This window comes from Molossus molossus, unplaced genomic scaffold (genome assembly GCF_014108415.1).
Source record: "Molossus molossus isolate mMolMol1 unplaced genomic scaffold, mMolMol1.p scaffold_m16_p_6, whole genome shotgun sequence".
Lineage (NCBI taxonomy): Eukaryota > Metazoa > Chordata > Mammalia > Chiroptera > Molossidae > Molossus > Molossus molossus.
In genome coordinates this window covers 27,027,221-27,048,051 of record NW_023425399.1, presented here as the reverse complement: position 1 = coordinate 27,048,051, position 20,831 = coordinate 27,027,221, and the positions used below count along the sequence as shown (strand labels likewise).

The 20,831-nt window shown below is 40.3% G+C and overlaps 1 protein-coding gene and 1 pseudogene across 2 annotated transcripts in view; one reads left to right on the top strand and one right to left on the bottom strand.

The window, feature by feature from the left end:
• ATRN (attractin) overlaps window positions 1-20,831 on the bottom strand; it is a 185,008-nt gene that overhangs the window by 86,140 nt on the left and 78,037 nt on the right. For both annotated transcript variants that reach the window (XM_036244251.1, XM_036244252.1), the window contains exons 8-11: window positions 19,048-19,291; window positions 18,170-18,353; window positions 16,295-16,449; window positions 12,841-12,925 (exon numbers count right to left, since the gene is read on the bottom strand). In XM_036244251.1, the coding sequence (XP_036100144.1) occupies window positions 12,841-12,925; window positions 16,295-16,449; window positions 18,170-18,353; window positions 19,048-19,291 (668 nt within the window). The remainder of the gene's footprint in view (window positions 1-12,840; window positions 12,926-16,294; window positions 16,450-18,169; window positions 18,354-19,047; window positions 19,292-20,831) is intronic.
• LOC118618195 lies at window positions 5,062-5,439 on the top strand (annotated as a pseudogene).

Below are 20,831 nucleotides of genomic sequence, written 5' to 3'. Positions count from 1 at the left end.
GCGAAATGGCGATAAGCAACCTAACAGATGCTGAGTTCAAAATACTGCTTATAAGGATGCTCAATGAACTTAGTGAGAACCTCAGTGAGGGCCTCAAGAGCATAAAAAAGGACCAGTCAGAAATGATGGTTGCACAGTCAGAAATGAAGGAGGCATTAACTGAAATAAAGAATAATTTACACAGATTCAATAGTAGAGTACGTAAATCCAAGAAACAAACCATCGATTTGGAATATAAGGAAGCAAAAAATGCCCAATCAGAACAGCAAAAAGAAAAAATAATCCAAAAAAATGAGGACAGTGTAAGGAGCCTCTGAGACAACTTCAAGCGTGCCAACATTTGCATCTTGGGGGTGCCAGAAGGAGAAGAGCGAGAACAAAAAATGGAAAACCTGTTTGAAACAATAATGGCAGAAAACTTTCCTAACTTGGTGAAGGAAACAGACATACAAGTCCAGGAAGCACAGAAAGTCCCAAACAAGATGAACCCCAAGAGACCCACACCAAGACACATCATCATCAAAATGCAAAAGGTTCAAGACAAAGAGAGAATCTTAAAAGCAGCAAGGGAAAGGCAGCTAGTTACCTACAAGGGAGTTCCCATAAGGCTGTCAGCTGATTTCTCAAAAGAAACTTTGCAGCCAGAAGGTAGTGGCAAGAAATATTCAGAGTGATGAAAAGCAAGAACCTACAACCAAAGCTGTCATTTAGAATCGATGGACATATAAAAACTTTCCCAGACAAGAAAAAGTTAAAGGAGTTCATCACCACCAAACCGTTATTGTATGAAATGATGAAGGGTCTTTTTGAAGAAAAAGATAAAATATATGAACAAACAAAATGGCAATGAATACATATCTATCGACAATGGAATCTACAAACAAAATGAACAGGCAGAACAGAAACATTCTCATAGATAGAGAGAATATTTTGTTGGTTGCCAGATGGGAAGGGGGTTGGGGGAATGGGTGAAAAAGGTGAAGGGATTAGGAAGCACAAATTCATTGCTAGACTGACAAACTTCAAAGGGAAAGGGGTTAGGGGTGGGAAGAGATAAACCAAAGAACTTATATGCATAACCAATGGACACAGACAATAGTGTGGGGAAAGGCGGGAGGGAGGCGGAAGTGGGGAGGAGGGGGTCAATGGGGGAAAAATGAGGAACATCTATAATACATTCAACAATAAAGATTTTAAAAAAAAGATGTAGTACACAGTAAAAGTAGCATCTTAAATTAGTATGGAAGAAACTTTCTAGTATATGGTATGGAGATAACTAAATAAACATGGAAAAAGATAAAATTGAGTCCGTTTCTCTACACCAGAATAAATTCCAAATGAATCAGAAATCTCTTGGAGGAAAAAAAATGAACCCACTCATGAACTAGAAGAAAACATGGGTGAGCTATTCTATATCCTGAGACTAGGAAAAAAAGAAAATCTCCATGACTTAAAATCCAGAAGGTAATAAAAATACTGAAACATTTGATTATGTAAATTAAAAAGATTTTTACACTGAAAATAAAGCTATAAGCAAAGTAAAAGACCAATGATACACTGTGAAAGAATTATTTACAAGGTATGTTATAGAAAAAATATATCCCTAATATACAGACAGTTTCAGCCAGTTAGCAAAGGAAAAAGGCAAACGACCTCAAGCCTATGAAAAGATGATTAACTTCAGTTATAAGAGAAATGCAAATTAAAATTACAAGACAGTATCTGTCATCTAAAAACACAAAAGTCTGACAATAACTAGTGAGGTAGTAGGGAAACTAGCACTCTCATACACAGTTGTTAGGCATACAAATAGGACAAGCCTATAAAGGGGAATTTGGTAATATCTAAATAAACTCTGCATTTATCTTTTGAACCTGAAATCACATTTCCAGAAGTCTATCACAAATATATAATAGCAAAAGTTCAAACAGAAGTATACATGAGGCTATTTACTGAAGCATTAATGATAATAGCAAACACACAACAACCCCAAATATCCATCAACTGGGGATGTGACATGTTAAACTATGGTACATCTACACAATGAAACAGTAAGTAGCTGTAAAAAGGAATGAGGAGAATTTCTACATACTGCTATAGAGTGATCTCCAGGATATACTGTTATGTGAATTTAAAAAAAGGAAATGCAGAGAAAAGTATATAGAGTGTGCAACCACATATCTACTGAGGGAAGAAGGAGCTCAAACACACACACACATTCATTTTTCTCTTCGAAACAATAACAAAGTTACTCTTTACCTTATCTTCTTAGAAGGCCTAGAAATAATGATCAACCCATTAGCAAAGGATATGAGTATTACTTAGATTATGATATTTAAAAACCATTATTTCCCCCACCCATCAACAAAAGCTACAACTCTTCAGAAAAAAAAGGTCTAATTTCGTATCTGGGACAAAAAAAGGTTCATGATGAGCCTAAAAGATCTTTGCATGCCAGGAAAAAAAGGAAGACTATAATTATACCAAAAAGACTCAAGAGCTAACATGAAGAGATACTTGCTGGCCAAAATTGGGAAATGCTTGAAATTTAATAAGAATAAAAACTATAATGGATTGAAACATATCAAATATATTCAAATTCATGAGTTCTTAATGATATGTACCCCCTTATCCTCCCCAAAACTCATTTGTCAACTTTGTAGAATGCTAAGAAATCAGTTCATCATTTTGAAAATTGGTAAATTAAGGGAAAGAATCAACCCTATGAAGCAATCTTGCCAAAATATTGAAGTGAATCTGTTCAAGCTAATTTGCAGGAGTTTCAAGAGAGAGAGTCCAACACATTAGTTGAAAGCATGGGGATACAATAATAAAAATTTAGACTATAGGAAACTTACAAGACAACCCAGTTTATTTTTAACAAATAACTGGGAAAATGATGGATGGGGAACCTATATATCAACAGAAACTTAAAATACATTTCAACCAACTGTAATATATGAATCTTATTTGGATCCTAATTTTAACAAATTAAATTTTTAAAAAGTATGAGGCAAGAACTTCCAGTCAAGATGACAGTACAGTATACGTAAATGCAGTACTCAAATCCTCCCACAACCACATCAAAATTACAACTGAACTACAGAACAACCATCATTCTGAGCCACCTGAAGTCTAGCTGAATGGAAGTCCAACAAATAAGGATTTAAAGAAGACACACTGAGACTGGTAGGAGGGGGGGAGTCACAGAACAGGCGGGTCCCACACCTACTGTGTGGCAGTTTAAAATTGGGAGGGATGGCCCTGGCTGGTTTGGCTCAGCGGTTAGAGCGTTGGCCTATGGATTGATGAGTCAGGGGTTCGATTCCGGTCAAGGTCACGTCTTGGTTGCAGTTCGTTGTCAGCCCTGGTCGAGGTCATGTGGCAGGCAGCCAGTCGATGTATCTCTCACATCGATGTTTCTCTCTCTCTCTCTCTCTCTCTCTCTCTCTCTCTCTCTCTCTCTCTTTCTCCCACTCTATCTGAAGATAAATGGAATAATATCTTCCGGTAAGGATTAACAAAAAAGGGGGGGTATCTTAACTGTGGAGATACTCCCTAAGGAGTGAAGAGTCCCAGCCCCACACCAGGCCTCCCAGACCAGAGCTCCAGAGCCAGGAAGAGTAGTCCCCATAATTTCTAGCTGTAAAAACCAGCAGGAATTGTGGCTGAGTGATATACAGAGGGCTGCAGGAGTCCCAGGCAGTTCCTCTTAATCAGCCTGTGCACAGACTTACTCAGACTCACTACCTCTAATCTACAGCACTGGGGCAGCAGCATGAAAGGAACCAGGGACATATGGGGAAGAACTGAAGTATCTACCATCAGGGCAAGAGCTGGGTGGGGGATCAGTTTTCTGCCAGACAAAAGAGCCGGAGAGGCCATTGTTCCTTTCCTGAGTCAGACCCGCAACACACACACATTCCCCCCCCCCCCTCTGTTTGCCCTGCCTTGGTGATTCCCTGAGACCCTGTCCTACCCAACTTGTGGGCCCACCCAAGCTATTCCCAGTAGCTTTTCCATACAAATGGCCTTTCTTGTCTCATGCTTTGGACTTTCCTCAACTCTCTCAAGCAAGCAGCATCTGGCTTCTGTATACCCCACACCTCTTGCTAAGTGGCATTTGCAGCAGCAGGCCTTGGTTCACAGCTTGGCCTCTCTGGGGCACCTCCAAGTCCAGCACAAGTAGTAGCCATCTGCAGATTGCTCTGTAGCTCGTGCCAGGTGGCCCCATGCAAGCAGTGGCTGACCTGACTCCTTCTGGGAGGCCCCAGAGCCAGTGTACCCAGTGGACAGCTTCAGACCACACTAGATTACAACCCTACCACCTCCATGAGCAACACATTCAAGGAGTGGACTTAGTGAGCACCAAAGCCCCACAGAAGCAAGTCCTGTTCTGTAGGGTTAACTCCTGCATAACAGCTCCTCCACTGTAGTCCTCGTAGCCAAATGGCCTGCAGGTACATCACTCCCAGTAATGCCAACAGCAATCAAGGCTCCACTACAAAAGGACAGTGCACACAGCCCACCTAGGGCTGCACCTGGAAAGCCCAGCTTGGGTGACTGAGGAGGCTGTACCATTGGGTCCTACAGGACACCTACTACCAAGTTCGGGAGACCTAGCAGCTCTACCTAATACATAGAAACAAACATAGAGAAACAGGTAAGATGAGAAAACAAACATGTCCTAAATGAAAGAATAGGAGAAATTTCCAGAAAAATAACTAAATGAAATGAAGGCAAGCAAACAACCAGATACAGAGATCAAAGCAAAGGTTATAAGGATGCTCAAGGAACTTAATGAGAACTTCAACAGCATAAAAAAAGGATAGAGAACCCATAAAAAAGAACCAGTCAGAAATGAAGGATGCACTAATGCAGAAATGAAGAATAATTTATAAGGAATGAACAGTAGAGTAGATAAACCTGAGAATCAAGTCAGTGATTTGGGATATAAAGAAGCAAAAAACGGAAGGGAAGTCACTATGGCCACTGTTGGACCTCCGCCACCTAAAGTACCGGGACTCTCTACCTCGCTGCTTGCTCCCAGCCTTGCACAACATGCCATGGGAGAAGACCTTCAAGCAGTGCCGTGCTTTCGAACAAAGAGTAGAAGATGTCCGACTTACCCAAAAGCAGCATCCAACCAAAATCCCGGTAATAACAGAATAATACAAGGGTGAGAAGCACCTTCCTGTCCTGGATAAAACCAAGTTTCTTGTACCTGATCATGTCAACATGAGTGAACGCATCAAGATATGTAGAAGGCGCTTACAGCTCAACGCTAATCAAGCCTTCTTCCTGTTAGTGAATGGGCACAGCATGGTGAGCGTGTCCATACAGATTTTGAAAGTGTATGAAAGTGAGAAGGATGAAGATGGATTCCTGTATATGGTATATGGCTCTCAGGAGACATTTGGAATGAAATTGTCATTGTAAGACTAGAATGTATCTGTTCTAGAATTTTCTAAACTCTTACAAATGGGGAAAAAAAGGGATGTTACCAACTTAGATTGATCAGTTCATCTAATCACAGATCATCAAAACAGTAGTCATTCTGCCTAGAAATTTTAGAAAATTGTTTTTGTACTTTAAGCAGAAAAACTGAGCTCCAAGTGAGCACATTCATCTTTGGAAAACTGTATTATTTACCTAGTCTGTCTAGTTTTCAAATTTAGAAATTTAAAAATAAAAGACACTGCATTCTAAAATAAAAGGTGCAAAAAAACAGCTTGAGGCCTGAGGACAGTACCTTCGAAGAGAGGGTGGTGCTAAAGATGCTCATCGTTGGAACTCAACCAGCATTTTGTTAGGAAGCCCAAGACACATGAAGAGGCCACATATATGTGTTCTGGCTGACAGCCCTAGCTCACAAAAACATATTTATTAAAATTGGTGGCACTAAGGACTTCCGGTCAAGATGGCAGCATAGGAACATGCAGTGCTCACCTCTTCCCACAACCACATCAAAACTAAACTACAAAACAATCATCATTCACAACTGCATGAAATCAAGCTGAATGAAAGTACTACAACGATGAAATTAAAGAAGCAGCCACACTAAGACTGTAGGAGGGGTGGAGGTGTGGATAGGCTGGTCCCACACCCACGTGTGGAGGATTTAAAATCAGGAGGATACCTCAGCTGTGAAGGTACTCTCTGAGGAGTGAGAGGTCCCTGTCCCACACCAGGCTGCCCAGCTCAGGGTTCCAGTGCCAGGAAGAGAAGTTCTTATAACTTCTGGCTCTAAAAACCAGTGGGAACTGAGGCTGAGGGAGGCTGAGGCTGCTGAAGCCCCAGGTAGTTCCTTTGATGAGCCTTTCCCTGGGGTAGCAGATGGCCACCATATATGGGACTCCAGCAACCTGGCTCACACTGTTTTCCCCACCCTGGTGATTCCCTGAGACCCTGCCCCAAACAACTTTCAGGCCCACCCAAGCTGTTTCCAGTGGCTTTACCATAGAATTGACCTGTCTTGGATCCTGCTTCAGATTTTCCTAAAATCTCTCAAACAAGCAGCATCTGGTCTCAGTAAACCCCATAACTCTCATTAAGTGGCCCCAGGCCTGGCACTAGAAGCAGCCAGCCTTAGTTTACAACTTGGCTTTTCCTAGGCACCTCCAAGCCCAGCACAAGTAGCAGCCATCTGCAGATCACTTTGTAGTTTATGCTGGGTGGCCCCAGATAGAACACAGACAGAGGCTGATCTTGCTCCAGAGCCAGTACACCCAGTGGACAGCTTCAGACCACATCGAAGCACCACCACCCAACCACCTCCACAAGTGACACACTCAATGAGTGGACTCAGTGGGTACCAGAGCCCTGATGAAGTAAGTCTTGCTCTGTGTGGTGGGGCCCCACACTGCTGATCCTCCAAGGGAATCAGAGGCCTGTGGTCAGTGGGCACAGCCAGTCCTTGCAGCTGATCAGCCTGAGTAAATCCCTCCCATTGATGGGCCAACAGCAACCAAGACTCAATTACAACAGAAAGGTGTACAGTCCACACTAGGGGTGCACCTCGAGGGCCCAGCTGGGGTGATCAGGGAGGTTGTGCCACTGGACCCTACAGGACGCCTACAACAATAGGCCACCCTACGATGCCTAGGAAACGTAGCAACCCTACCTAATACATAGAAACAATTACAGGGAAGCCACAAAAATGAGGAGACAAAGAAACATGTCCCAAGTGAAAGAACAGAACAAAATTCCAGGAAAAGAAGTAAACAAAACGGAGATAAGCAATCAATCAGATGCAGAGTTCAAAACACTGGTTATAAGGATGCTCAAGGAACTTAGTGAGACCTTCAAGGAACTTAAGGAGACCTCCAAAGAACTTAGTGAGAACATCAACAACATAAAAAAGGACCAGTCAGAAATGAAGAAATGAAGGGTGCACTAACTGAAATAAAGAATAATTTACAAGGAATCAATAGTAGAGTAGGTGAAACCAAGAAGCAAACAATCGAATTGGAATATAAGGAAGCAAAAAAAAATCCAATCAGACAGCAAAAAGAAAAAAGAATCCAAAAAAATGAAGATATTGTAAGGAGCTTCTGGGACAACTTCAAGTATACCAACATTTGCATCATGGGGGTGCCAGAAGGAGAAGCGAGAAAGCAAGAAATTGAAAAATTAAAAAAATAATGACAGAAAACTTCCCTAACCTGGTGAAGGAAATAGACATACAAGTCCAGGAACCACAGAGTCCTAAACAAGATAAACTTAAAGGCCTGCACCAAGACACATCATAATTAAAGTGCAAAAGGTTAAAGACAAAGAAAGAATCTTTTTTCTTTTTAAATTTTTTTTTAATCCTCACCTGAGGACATTTTTTTTGCATTTACAATATCTTCAGATAAAGCAGGAGAAAGAGATGGGGGAAGACAGAGAGAGAAGCATCAATGTGAAAGAGACACAGCTGAGTGGTCGCTACCCACACAACCCCAACTGGGGCCGGGGACAAACTGCAACTGAAGTACGTGCCCTTAGCGGGAACCGAACATGGGACTCTGATCTGTGAACTGATGCTCTAACTGCTGAGCCAAACTGATCAGGGTACACCAAGATTATTCTACCCAGCAAAGCTATCAATTAGAATCAAAGGACAGAAAATGAGCTTCCCAAGCAAGAAAAAGCTAAAGGAGTTCATTACCACCAAACCCGTATTATATAAAATGTTAAAGTGAAGGAGAAGGAGAAAGAGAAGAAGGAGAAGGGGAAAGAGGAAATGGGGGGGGGGGGGGAGGATAAACAATATGAACAATAAAATAGCAATAAATGCATATCTATCAACAACCAAATCTAAAAAACAAAATAAACAAGCCAGTCTGGCTGACATTTCCAGGTGAGGTCAAACAAGTTGATGCTCTGCCTTCCCATTTTAGTTCTTATACTATAAACAAGTGTTCTTTTGATAATTTATTCAGCGCCATGATTCTGTACATTTGTGTTTTATGTTGGTGATTCTGCGGTTTTAAATGGCCCAAAATATAGTGTTGAAGCGCTGTCCAGTGACGTGGCTTATAGAGAAAATACGTTTGTTAGATGAGCTTCATTCAAGCATGAGTTACAGTGCTGTTGAGTTTGAGCTCAATGTTAATGAGTAAACAATATATATTAAATAAGGTGTGTCTTTAAACAGAAACACACGCCCTGGCCGATTTGGCTCAGTGGTTGGAGCGTTGGCCTGTGGACCAGAGAGTCCTAGGTTCGCTTCCCACTAGGGGCATGTATCAAAAAAATAAAAAACAGAAATACACATAAAACAAGATATAAATTGACTAGTTGCTGAAAATGTTGTGACCAGACACTTGCAGGAACCTAACCCTGCATTTCCCTCAGAGTAAAAATTCAATATTCTCTAATTCATTGTTTGTGGTGACTTTATAGAATATTCTGATGAAATTATATGCTAGGGAGCCGCTTCAAAATAATCTGGAGTGGGTTAGGGTTTCAAATTTCCATAACAAAATGTTTTAACACTTTTTTGGGGGGTTAAAAAACACAGTAAATGATTTATCTGAATTTCTCTTTTCTATTTCAAAGACTATGTTAAATTCCTAGCACTAATATTAAAATTGAGTGTATTATCTCTTGCATGTTAACACGTAATAACGAGTTTAATTTTTTTTAGTCTAGGGTAAAAAGAAAAATCTAATAGGATCATTTAGTCTCTGTCTCTAAAAAAAAAAAAAAAAAACCCAAACCATCCCATCATTTACACATTCTTTCAGAAATATCTATTTGACATGTACGTACAAAGAAATCTCTGCTTTTGTCCCTTCAGCCTGGAGAGTCAGTAGAAAGCTCAGCTGCTTCAACTGGATGAGGAAACTCCCACAGACTGAAGCAGCTCGATTTATCTCTTTGAACTCTATTCGTTTATTTTCTGTTCAATATTTCTTCATTATCTTGTTAGCTCCTTACTGTATACTTTTTAGTTGTCTTTCAATGGGAGACTTTATTGGCTGATGCCAGAAGTGAGGGTCTTCCTTGGGTCCAATGTCAAGATTTTCAGCCTTCACCTGAGGACATTTTTTCACTTTTTGTTCAAATAGAGTGGGAGGGAGAGAGAGAGAGAAACATCGATGTGAAAGGTACACATCGAGTGGCTGCCACTCGCACGACCCAACCAGGGCCAGGGACAAACTGCAACCGAGATACATGCCCTTAGTGGGAACCGAACCCAGGTCTCTCTGGACCGCAGGCCAACCGACACTCTAACTGCTGAGCCAAATCGGCCAGGGCAAGATTTTCAGCCTTTTAAGTCAAGCCCAATTCCCCTTCAGAGACATGGTGATCAAAGTGTGTACCTTAAGGATTTCACATACCTCTGGTGGTTTGGAATGCTGTGTTTGAACAAGGCTCAAGCAACTCAGAAGATAATGGAGAAGACCCTAGCTATCTACTTGTTCTTAGCTGAACATGAGGCCTTGAAAACAGAAAACAAAAGCCAGGACAGATTTATAAACTTCCTGGAATTTGCATACATTCCCCAAATCACAAACAGATCCATCAGCAAAGAGTGGAAAGCTTACTAGCTTAAATTGTTTAAACAAAACAACTGACCAATCACTGGCTAATTACTAAGCAACACTGATCTAGAGTCAATCCCTAGGATCAAGTTGAAAAATAAAAACAAGAAAAAAACAACTAGGTAGAAAAATGAGCAGTGGCTCACTGGGGGAGATAGACTACACAGAATTAGTCTAGGCAAAACACTAAACAAACAAACAGCAAATCAGAATCCAGATGTGTTACAATATAATATCACCTAAAATGTTTAGTTTTCAACAAAATATTACAAGATGTGCAAAGAAACAAAAAAAATGTGACCCATACAGGAAGGGGGGGTTGGAAGAATAGGCAAAAAAAGGTGAAGGGATTAATAAGTACAAATTGGTTGTTAGACTGAAGAACCTCAAAGGGAAGGGGGGTGGGGGAATAGGAAGAGATAAACCAAAGAACTTATATGCATATATGCATAACCAATGGACATAGATAATACTGTGGGGAAGGCAGGAGGGGGGCAGGAGTGGGGAGGAGGGGGTCAATGGAGGAAAAAAGAGTGGACATCTGTAATACATTCAACAAAAGTAAGTTTTTTAAAAATGTGATCCATACAGAGGAAACAAAACAATCAATCAAAAATGTCTCTAAGATTAACCAAAGAATTTATATATATATATATATGCACAGCCCATGGACACAGACAATAATAGTATGGTGAAGGCCTGGGGTGGGGCAGGGACTGGGTGAAGGGGGGAAAATGGGGGACATCTATAATACTATCAACAATTAAAAATATATATATATATGGCTATAAAAAGACAAAAAACTGTCCCTGATGGGGCCCACACATTGGGCTCAGGAGACAAAAGCTTCAAAGTAGTTATTATACTCAACTAAAAACAAACAAACAAACAAAAAATATATAAAAAATTCGTCCAGCCTGTGGCTCAGTGGATTGAGTGTTATCACATAGACTGAGAGGCCCTGATTTGATTCTCAATCAGGGCACATGCCCAGGTTTTGGGCTTGATCCCCAGCAGGGGGTGTGCAGGAGGCAGCCAACTGTTTCTCCCTCACTTAGATGTTTCTATCTCTCCCCCACTTCCTCTCTCTCTCTAAAAAAAAAAAAAAAAGCCAATAAAAATATATTTTAAAAATTAAATGAAAATATGACACCAATGACTCAACAGAGAGCGAATATCAAAAGGAGATATAAATTATAAAGAATAACTGAATGGAAATTCTGGAGTTGAAAAGTACCATAAATGAAATAAAAAATTCATTAGACCTGTGGGACAACATAAAACATTCAATATGCATATAATGAGAATCCCAGAAGGAGACTGAGAAATGACAGATCACACATTTAAAGAAATAATGACTGAGCTCAGCTGGTGTGGCTCAGTGGTTGAGCACTAACCCATGCACCAAGAGGTCGCCCGTTTGATTCCTGGTCAGGGCATATGCCCAGGTTGTGGGCTTGATCCCCAGTGGGGGGCATGCAGGAGGCGGCCAATCAATGTTCTCTCACATTGATGTTTCTCTCTCTCTCTCTCTCTCTCTCTCTCCTTCTCCCTTTCTCTCTCTAAAATCAAATCAATTTTTTTAATAAAAAAAAAAAAAAATGGCTGAAAATGTCCCCAAATTAGATAAAAATGATTAATCTATATACCCTTAAAACTCAACAAACTCCAAGATTAACACAAAAAGCAATGCACACTTAAACACATTATAATCAAACTGCCAAAAGGGTTTTTGTTTTTTTGAGAGAGAAACATCAATTGGTTGCCTCCTGCATGCACCCCAACCAGGCCTGGGGATTGAATCTGTAACCTAGGTATTTGTCTTGACTGGGAATTAAACCTGCCACCTTTTGGTGTACAGGATGATGCTCAAACCAACTGAGCCACACCAGCCACGGCATGACCTAAAATTTTAAAAGGTAAAGTAGACAACAGTAGTAACAGCAGAAATGAAATGAGAAAAATTAATAACATAACTCGGCTGTTTAACAAAACAAAAATCTTTTTTAAAAATTGATTTTCTAGACAGAGAGGAAGGGGATGAAAGAGAGAAACATCGATATGAGAGAGAAACATGGATCAGCTGCCTCCTGCATGCTCCCTACTGGGGATCGAGTCTGCAACCTGGGCAGGTGCCCTGACCGGAAATCGAACTGAGACCTCTCAGTCCATGGGGCAACTCTCCATACACTCAGCCACACCGGCCAGGCAAAAATCAAACATCTTTAAAGAACACCATAAGGAACAGGTAGAAAGGCTACTCTGGATTGCCCTTATATGACAGAGCCTTCAGGCAGATTGATGAAGAACTCTGTTAGTTTGGGCCAGGCATTTTCGAGCAATGCAATGCAGACTTCGATTATCAAAGACTATAAACTTGTTCGATATGAAGCTTCACAATCTCCCCATCTCTGTTCCCCTACATTATCCTCCATTTGACGTGCCCTCTCTTTTTTCAAATCTCCTTACCACTCAGACCTAAGTTCCACAAACAACAGCAAATGACAGAGCATAAGACAGTGACTGCACATAACTTTTCTGGTCCCATGCATTCAGACAGCATCAAATACAGCATAATCTTTTATGCCAACAAAACATTTCAACAAACATGGCATTGGAAGTAATTCAAATGCACATCAAATATTTTAAATATATATCAGGAAATTCATACCTACATAATTCTGTGAAAAACTAACAGGATGAGAAAATCCTGAGAATAATGCGTAATTCCAATTCCACTTCATATTTTACTTCATTTTCATTTTAAACCCAAGAGAAAAGGAGTAAGCACTTCTTTTCTAATTACCTGTTATGTAAGACTGCTGAGTGGCCAAATCTGTTGACATCGTGGTGCAGATCAGGTCTGGGAAGCACTGACCAGCGGTCACAAGCTAGGAGCAAGAAAAACACATTTCAGATGAGACTGCCATTCATCATCAATAGGAACTGGCATTTTCTTTGGGAGAAGACTGTAACAAACACAAATGTGTCTCTTGCTTTTTCTTAGTCACACCTTCATTTCTTAGGTAAAATGCAGCAGCAGCAGCAGCAGCAGCAGAATAGCAGAGTATGGAGGAAAGGCAGGACCATACGGCAATTCTAATTAGTGAATGCATCCAACATCCACGACACCCACACCATTCACTTTGTTGCCTATCAATTTCATCCACTAGAATGTTTTTTAACTTAAGCAAATTTTACATTTTTCAGAATTTATGGAAGTAAAACATATGGGTCCCGTAATTATTTTCCACTCTACATTGACTTGACCAAACGGTAGCTAAAATAGGAAAATAAAGGTGGAAAATTAAAACTAATTCAAACTTTATCTAATTTTTTGAAAGGTCTTTCCTTGAACCCTGTCCAGTGTGGCTCAGTTGGTTGGAGTGTCTTCCTGTACACCAAAAGGTGGTTCAATTTCCAGTGAGAATACATACCTGGATTTTGGGTTCTATCCCCAAGTCAGGGTGGGTATGGGAGGTAACCAATCAATGTTTCTCTCTCACATTGATGTTTCCCTCTCTGTCCTCCTCCCCTTCTTCCTCTATTTAAAAAAACTTTTTTTTCTTTACTGATTTTAGAGAGAGATAGAAACATCAATGAGCAAGAACATCAATTGGCTGCCTCCTGCATGCCCCCTACTGGGGATCAGGCCCACAACCTGGGCATGTGCCTTGACTGGAAATCAAACAGGCGACCTCTTGGTGCATGGGTCAATACCCAACCATTAAGCCACACCAGGCGGGCTCCCTTTCTCTGTCTAAAATCAACAAAAAGTATACCTCGGGTGAGGAAAAAAGAAGTCCTTTCCTAGATCTGGTAGATCTACTAATTTTCCTTTGTTCTGAACCATGCTATCAACTTCTCTTGCTTGTAAACCACACCAAACTCAACTCCCTTTCTCCTTCTGAGAAAACATTCACACTCACTAAACAAAGGTTTTTCCACTCAATCCAGACCCTTATTCAACCTTGGCAACAGCAGCCTTCTTTCCTTCTCCTACCAGCCCAGACTCTGTGGTCTTCCTCACATGGAGAACAGAGACTTTCTGCCCACCCACCTTGCTTCCTTCCCTAAAACCACAGTGTGGCAAAGACCCTTTCCTCTTTCACCACAGCATTTAAATATGCCCAAGAAGGTACTCAACTCACCCCTTCTTCCCCTCACAGATAAATATTTTAAATTAAAATAGTCAATATTCACCATGCACATCTCACCTTACATTATTTTTTAGCTTCCTGCAATCTGGATTACTCCTCCATAGCTACAGGATAATTAATAACCTGTTGCTAAATCTGAAAGATTCTCCAGGCCTCACATATATGTAAATTTTTTTTAATTGATTTTTAGAGAGAGAGGAAGGGAAGGGGAAAGAGAGAGGGAAATATCAACGTGAGAAAGAAACATTGATCAGCTGCCTTCCACACGCACCCTGACTGGAGATCAAACCCAAAACCTGGTCATGTGCCCTCAATGGGAATTGAATGGGCCACCATTTGGTGGGCGGCACTCAATCACTGAGCCACACCAGCCAGGGCTCCAGGCCTTATTTTAATCCCTCTGCAGCCATTGTGAACAGCTCCCTCGCAGGACACCAATCTTGCCTCACTTTCCTCCTACTCTTCTGACATGCTTTCACAGGCTGCATCCTCTTTCTGACTTCTTTATCCAACTATCCTCTGGCTCTTTGTTCATCCCTGATGATACATGTTCTCTACAGAATTTCACCTACTCCTAGAGCTTCCCACTGATCTCTGCATTGCTCCTTCCCACAGACATCTCCAGCTGAACATTCTCCCAAACTCACCTTCCTCACCTCCTCCCAGACCCTGTCTCTGTACTTCTATTTCCAACTTTGGTAAAAAGCACCATCTACCCTGGCCCAGACTAGATACTTGAGAATCGAGATGCTTTCATCTCTCTCAAAATACACCCCAGACGATCCTCAAGTTCCTGGGAGTTCTCAAACCCATCTATCTCTTTATCCTCATTGCCACTTTCACAGCCTTGGTTCAAACCCTCCTCAGGAATCAAGCCAACAGCCTTTTAACTCCCATCTTAGCCTTTCCCAACTACTCACCATATGCCACAAAGAGATCTTCCTAAAACACAAATATGATTCCGTCACCTCCTTTGTAAGATTCTTCAAAATACCCAAAATTCTCAATATGACGTAACAGGTCTCTCAGGATCTGACCAGTCTGAGAGCTGCTTGGGTCTCTAGTTTCAGTTAAAGCCACTCCTCCTGTATGTGCAACTAAGATATAGCCAAAACCAACTATTCACAGGCCCCAGGAATGTGGCATGGCCCCTTTTTGCTGCCTGAGAAGTCCACCTAACTTCACCTAGTGTTCCTCAGGCCCCGCCTAAATGGCCCCTTCTCAAGAAGGCTTCCCCTAACCATAACCCTTACCCCCATGTGTTAATGAATGTTCATAGGTACTCTCATGCATTCATCTTAGAGCAAGTAACACCCTGAATTGCAATTATATTGTAAGCTCGGTTCTCTGCCTCCCCTACTATAAGGCCAAGGGCAATGTACAAGCTCAATTGCTGGCACAAATATGAACATCTCATGGTATTTCTACAAGAGAATGGCTAGTATTTATTTTGCATGAGCAACTACTGCCCTCTTCTGGTCAAATGTATTACCACAGCAAATTTTTTAAAATGTGAAATGGATATCTAGGGAACCAACTTAACATAATGCTGACAGTCAATAGTTACATGACACTGCTATGAAAGACATCTGTAGCACAGGAGAGTGAGCCCAGTTATCCCAACCCATCCTCAAAAATTAACATTCAACTAAATAAAAGAGGGTCTTCAAAAATAATTTAATATAGCCCTGGCCGGTTTGGCTCAGCGGTTAGAGCATCCGCCTGCGGTCCAGAGAGACCTGGGTTCGGTTCCCGCTAAGGGCATGTACCTCGGTTGCAGTTTGTCCCCGGCCCTGGTTGGTCGTGCGGGTGGCAGCCACTCAGTGTGTTCCTTTCACATCGATGTTTCCCTCTCTCTCTCCCTCCCACTCTGTCTGTACAAAAAATGGAAAAAAATAAAATAAAATAAAATAAAATAATTTAATATAGAAGTAATGTCTTTTAATAGATGTAACATTAGCTAAATTAACATAAAAATACTATGCAGGCCTCTTTCAAATGGCCTGACCATTTTTAAATAGCAATATTTTCCATTTCCTTTAAAATGTTATTTATAGACAAAAAAGACTCTTGAAAATAAAGCGGGTTTGGGAAACTTACCAATGTCATAAGCCATGAAGTCTGAAGAAAAGCATTTGGCGCCATAGCTCATGGATGTGTCATTGTGTGTGTTTCCTCCAAACACCAGCATGGTTCCACTTACTATCACAGCTGTGTGCAAGTAACGAAAAAATCGGCTCTCCTTAAGAATGGTCCTTTTGAGATTTAAAAATAATAAATACAAGGTTAGTTTTTTTACAATACTTACCACCTATTCGCTAATGCAAACATAACCATTTTCCTTTTAAAAAACAAATACGTTTGCCCTGGCCAGTTTGGCTCAGCAGTTAAGAGTATCAGCCTGCAGACCAGAGAGTCCCGGGTTTGGTTCCCGCTAAGTTCATGTACCTTGATTGCAGTTCATTCCCAGCCCTGGATGGGGTCATGTGGGTGGCAGCCAGTCGATGTGTCCCTCTCACATCGCTGTTTCTCTCTCTCTTCCTCCCTTTCTCCCACCCACTCTATCTGAAGATAAATGCAAAAATGTCCTTGAGTGAGGATAAAAAATAAAAATAAATATGTCTTCATTGATTTTTTTTAGAGAGATAGAAACATCGATGTAAGGGAGAACCATTGATTGGCTGCCTTCTGCATACTCTCCATTGAGGATTGAGCCCGCAACCCAGGCATGTGCCCTGACTGGGAATCAAACCAGGACCTCTCAGTCTATGGGACAATGCTCAATCCACTGAGCCAACCAGCCAGGCTATAACCATGTTCTTAAGTTAACATCCAAATATGTAAATACTTCTGGATTTTTCCCTATATATAACTTTCTCAATAATAAGTAAACATGAAAAATCTTAAAGACCTATGAGAACTGTGACAAAATATATTGAGAGCCTTAAAAATTGATGACCCTATAATTGCAGTTTCCACACAGAAATCATGAAATACAGGCAGAAGTTTATGCACAATGCTTTATCAGTAAGACAAAAACTAGAAACCAAAATTCCCATCTGTGCAGGCTCAGTATACCTACACAGTGGAGTATTAACACAGCCACTGAAAATAATGGTATCCATGGTCTCAAGTATGGAGGGAAGTACAAAAAGCAAGAAGAGAAACTATTGCTTTATAATTACATTATTTCATAACTCAAATTTGCTTTATATTTATTAAAATTATTGTACTTTTGCCCTGGCCATCTTGGCTCAATGGTGAGAGCATTGGCCCTCAGACTGAAGAGTCTTGGGTTCAATTGCTGGTCAAGAGCATGTATCTGGGTTGCAAGTTAGATCCCTGGCCTTGGTCAGGGTTGTGCAGGAGACAACCAATCAATGTTTCTCTCTCACTCTACCTCTCCCCTTCCACTCTATCTAAAAATCAATGGAGAAATATCCTCGGGTGAGGATTAACAAAAAACAAAACAAATAAACAAAAAATTAGCATACTTTACATAGACCAATATATAGTTAATAGTGAGGACAGCTCTAATCTTTTAGATACTGAGACTATCTCTATGTGATGATTTCATGGAATGATGCCAATAACTGACACCAATGATGACACCTTAGTCATCAAGAAAAGGTAAAATGGATATATTCTACTTAATTACAACAGTGTGCAAAAACTCAGAATAATTTATTCCTTAGGACTCTGAAGAGCTAAAATTTCACAGTGGTACTGAGTGTATGAAAATTGAAAACCATTCAAAAAACTACTGAGCATTTTTTAATCAATCTACCACAAAATTACAGAATAATATAACAAAATAAATACTAGCTACTTTATTACCTTCCGCTTATTTCCCAATTTCTTTTGTCACCCTGAAGAGAATTATCTGCTAGGCCTAAAGACAAAAATATAGCACATTTCCCCAGAAACTGCCAGAATTCACACCTTAAAATGAAAGCTCAAAGAAAAACTACCCACCACATCTGGGTGTCCACATCATATCTGTAGAGATCATCCGCGAGCCGGTATTTATTGGCGCTGAAAGCCTTGTAGCCTCCATGAACATAGATTGCCCTCGTCCTGTGGTCATAGACACTGCTATGGCCATAGCCCCCTTGGACAAGGGCACCCTGGGTATGTAGTATACTCCACATGTTCTTTTCTGAAAATGAAAAACAGTTAAAGGCAAATACTGCAGGATCCTCCTCTCTAATACTTAAACTTACCAAATAGCTTAGGACAAGAGAAGAGATTTTATCATTTTATTTTTAAAGGCCACCTAAAACAAATAAAGTCAAACTTACATTTGTTAAATGGTCTGATGTTTAATATGCCATATAGGAAAAGAATTACATTAAATTTAAAAGATTCAGATTCTCCTCAACTGAACACTTAATTCCCCATGACCTTTACTGATCAATACAGAGATGTATTTTATGGGTCTACTTTTTCAAAATACAAATTAGAGGTGGTACTCCTACTCCATAACACTGGATAAAATAAAATTTAACCAAAGGAAATATTTCATAATAATGGGAAATCACATACCCTCAAACCAATCTTTAAAGAGCTAACTAAATACGTTTTTTCTTCAGAATATGTTGTTTTGAATCATTATTTATTATTTCCAGCACCTAATGCATTTAGTGCTCCGTGACAAATTGACAGTAACAAATATATACTACATAAGCAGCATCAACAATTTGAATTTCACTAGTAACACATCGATACTAACTGCATTTCAAGATAAAATACTGAGTCAAAGTTAGGTTGAATCTTGTTAAATACCCATAATAATAAAGGTAAAGGTTTTAAATATGACATTCAAAAAAATTCACTGGAAAAAATATACCTACCCAAGTCATATTCCTGTACATTGCTTATATAACCATAAAGAGGGCAGTGACCAAAGATGACCAGCATGACTACTCGGCCAGTTTTCAAGGTGACAGTGTGTGCTGAGTGCCCAACGACTGCATACTGCTCCTTTGCTTTCGGAGTCAACAATACCCATGATTCATTATGAATATGAAACACTCTCAACTCATTGGTCACATTCCCAGTTGAATCAATTTTTCCTCCATACATGTAAATTTTATCCTAGAGAAAAAATGTGAAGAACGTAATTCTAAAAACATCGAAAGGATTAAATCTGGGAACAGAAAAGAAGAAGTTCAAAACCTCAGTATTAGTCTTAGCTTAAAAAGTGTTACTCAAATGTACTTTTCAGTAAATTACTAGGGAAAAGATGGCAAAAGAAAGAAAATAAAAGACATAGTATTCTATATCTCTAACAATCTTTTCTTGTACTTCCTCATGCAAGATCTTTTATGATAATAAAATGACTTGGAAAAATAAAGTTGAAAAGTTCCCTAATCCTGCCATAAACCACAAAGACAAGGAAATGAAAATGATTATTCAATTATATTGCAATGTAGCTATTCTCAGCTAACCTCGCTAATGAACATAAGCACTAATCTACACTATATTAATTTTTAACCATTCAGTAGCACAATCATATTATCCTAGTTCAATATGAATACATTAAAATTTCTTGTTAAATTTGTTTCAACTTTAACTTCCACTTATACATTAGCTAATTATATAGCCCACCAAACAGAAAGTTTTCCCCCAATTAAAAACCAACACTGGGCCCTGGCCAGTTTGGCTCAGTGGTTAGAGCATTGGCCTGGGGACCAATGAGTTGCAGGTTCAATTCCAGCCAAGGGCATGTACCTTGATTGTGTTCATCCCAGGCCCTGGTTGGGTCGTGTGGGAGGCAGCCGGTCACTGTGGCTATATCATGTGGATGTTTCTCTCTATATCTCTCTCTCCTTCTTTCCCACTCTATCTGATAATAGGCAGAAAAATATCCTCAGGTGAAGAATAAAAAAAGCAAAAATAAAAAATAAAACCCAACACTGACCCTGGCTAGTTTGGCTCAGTGCTTAGAGTATCTGCCAGTGGATTGAAGGGTCACAGGTTCAATTCCCAGTCAAGGGCACATGCCTGAGTTTTGGGCTTGATCCCCGGCCATGGGTGGGTTGTGCAGGAAGCAACCAATCGATGTCTCTCTCTCTCACATCAATGTTTTTCTCTCTCGCTCTCTCCCTTCCTCCTATCCATTCTATCTAAAAAACAATAGAAAAAAATATCCTGCCCTGGCCGGTTTGGCTCAGCGGTTAGAGCGTCAGCCTGCAGTCCACAGAGACCCAGGTTCGGTTCCCGCTAAGGGCACGTACCTTGGCTGCAGTTTGTCCCCGGCCCTGGTTGGGTCGTGTGGGTGGCAACCACTCGATGTGTCCCTTTCACATCGATGTTTCTCTCTCTTCCTCTCTCTCCTTCCTGCTCTATCTGAGTAAAAAATGGAAAAATGTCCTCGGGTGAGGATAAAAAATATATATATATATCCTCAGTGACGATTAAAAAAATAAATAAATAAATAAAACCAGCACTGAAGTCAAAATCATAGAGACAGAAAGTAGAATGGTGCTTATCAGGGGCTGGGGGAGGAAGAAATAAGGATTTAGTGCTTAATGGGCATCGAGTTACAGTTTTATAAGACGAAGAGTTACAGAGATGGATGGTGGTGATGGTTGTACAACATTATGAATGTATTTAATAATACTGAAATTTACAC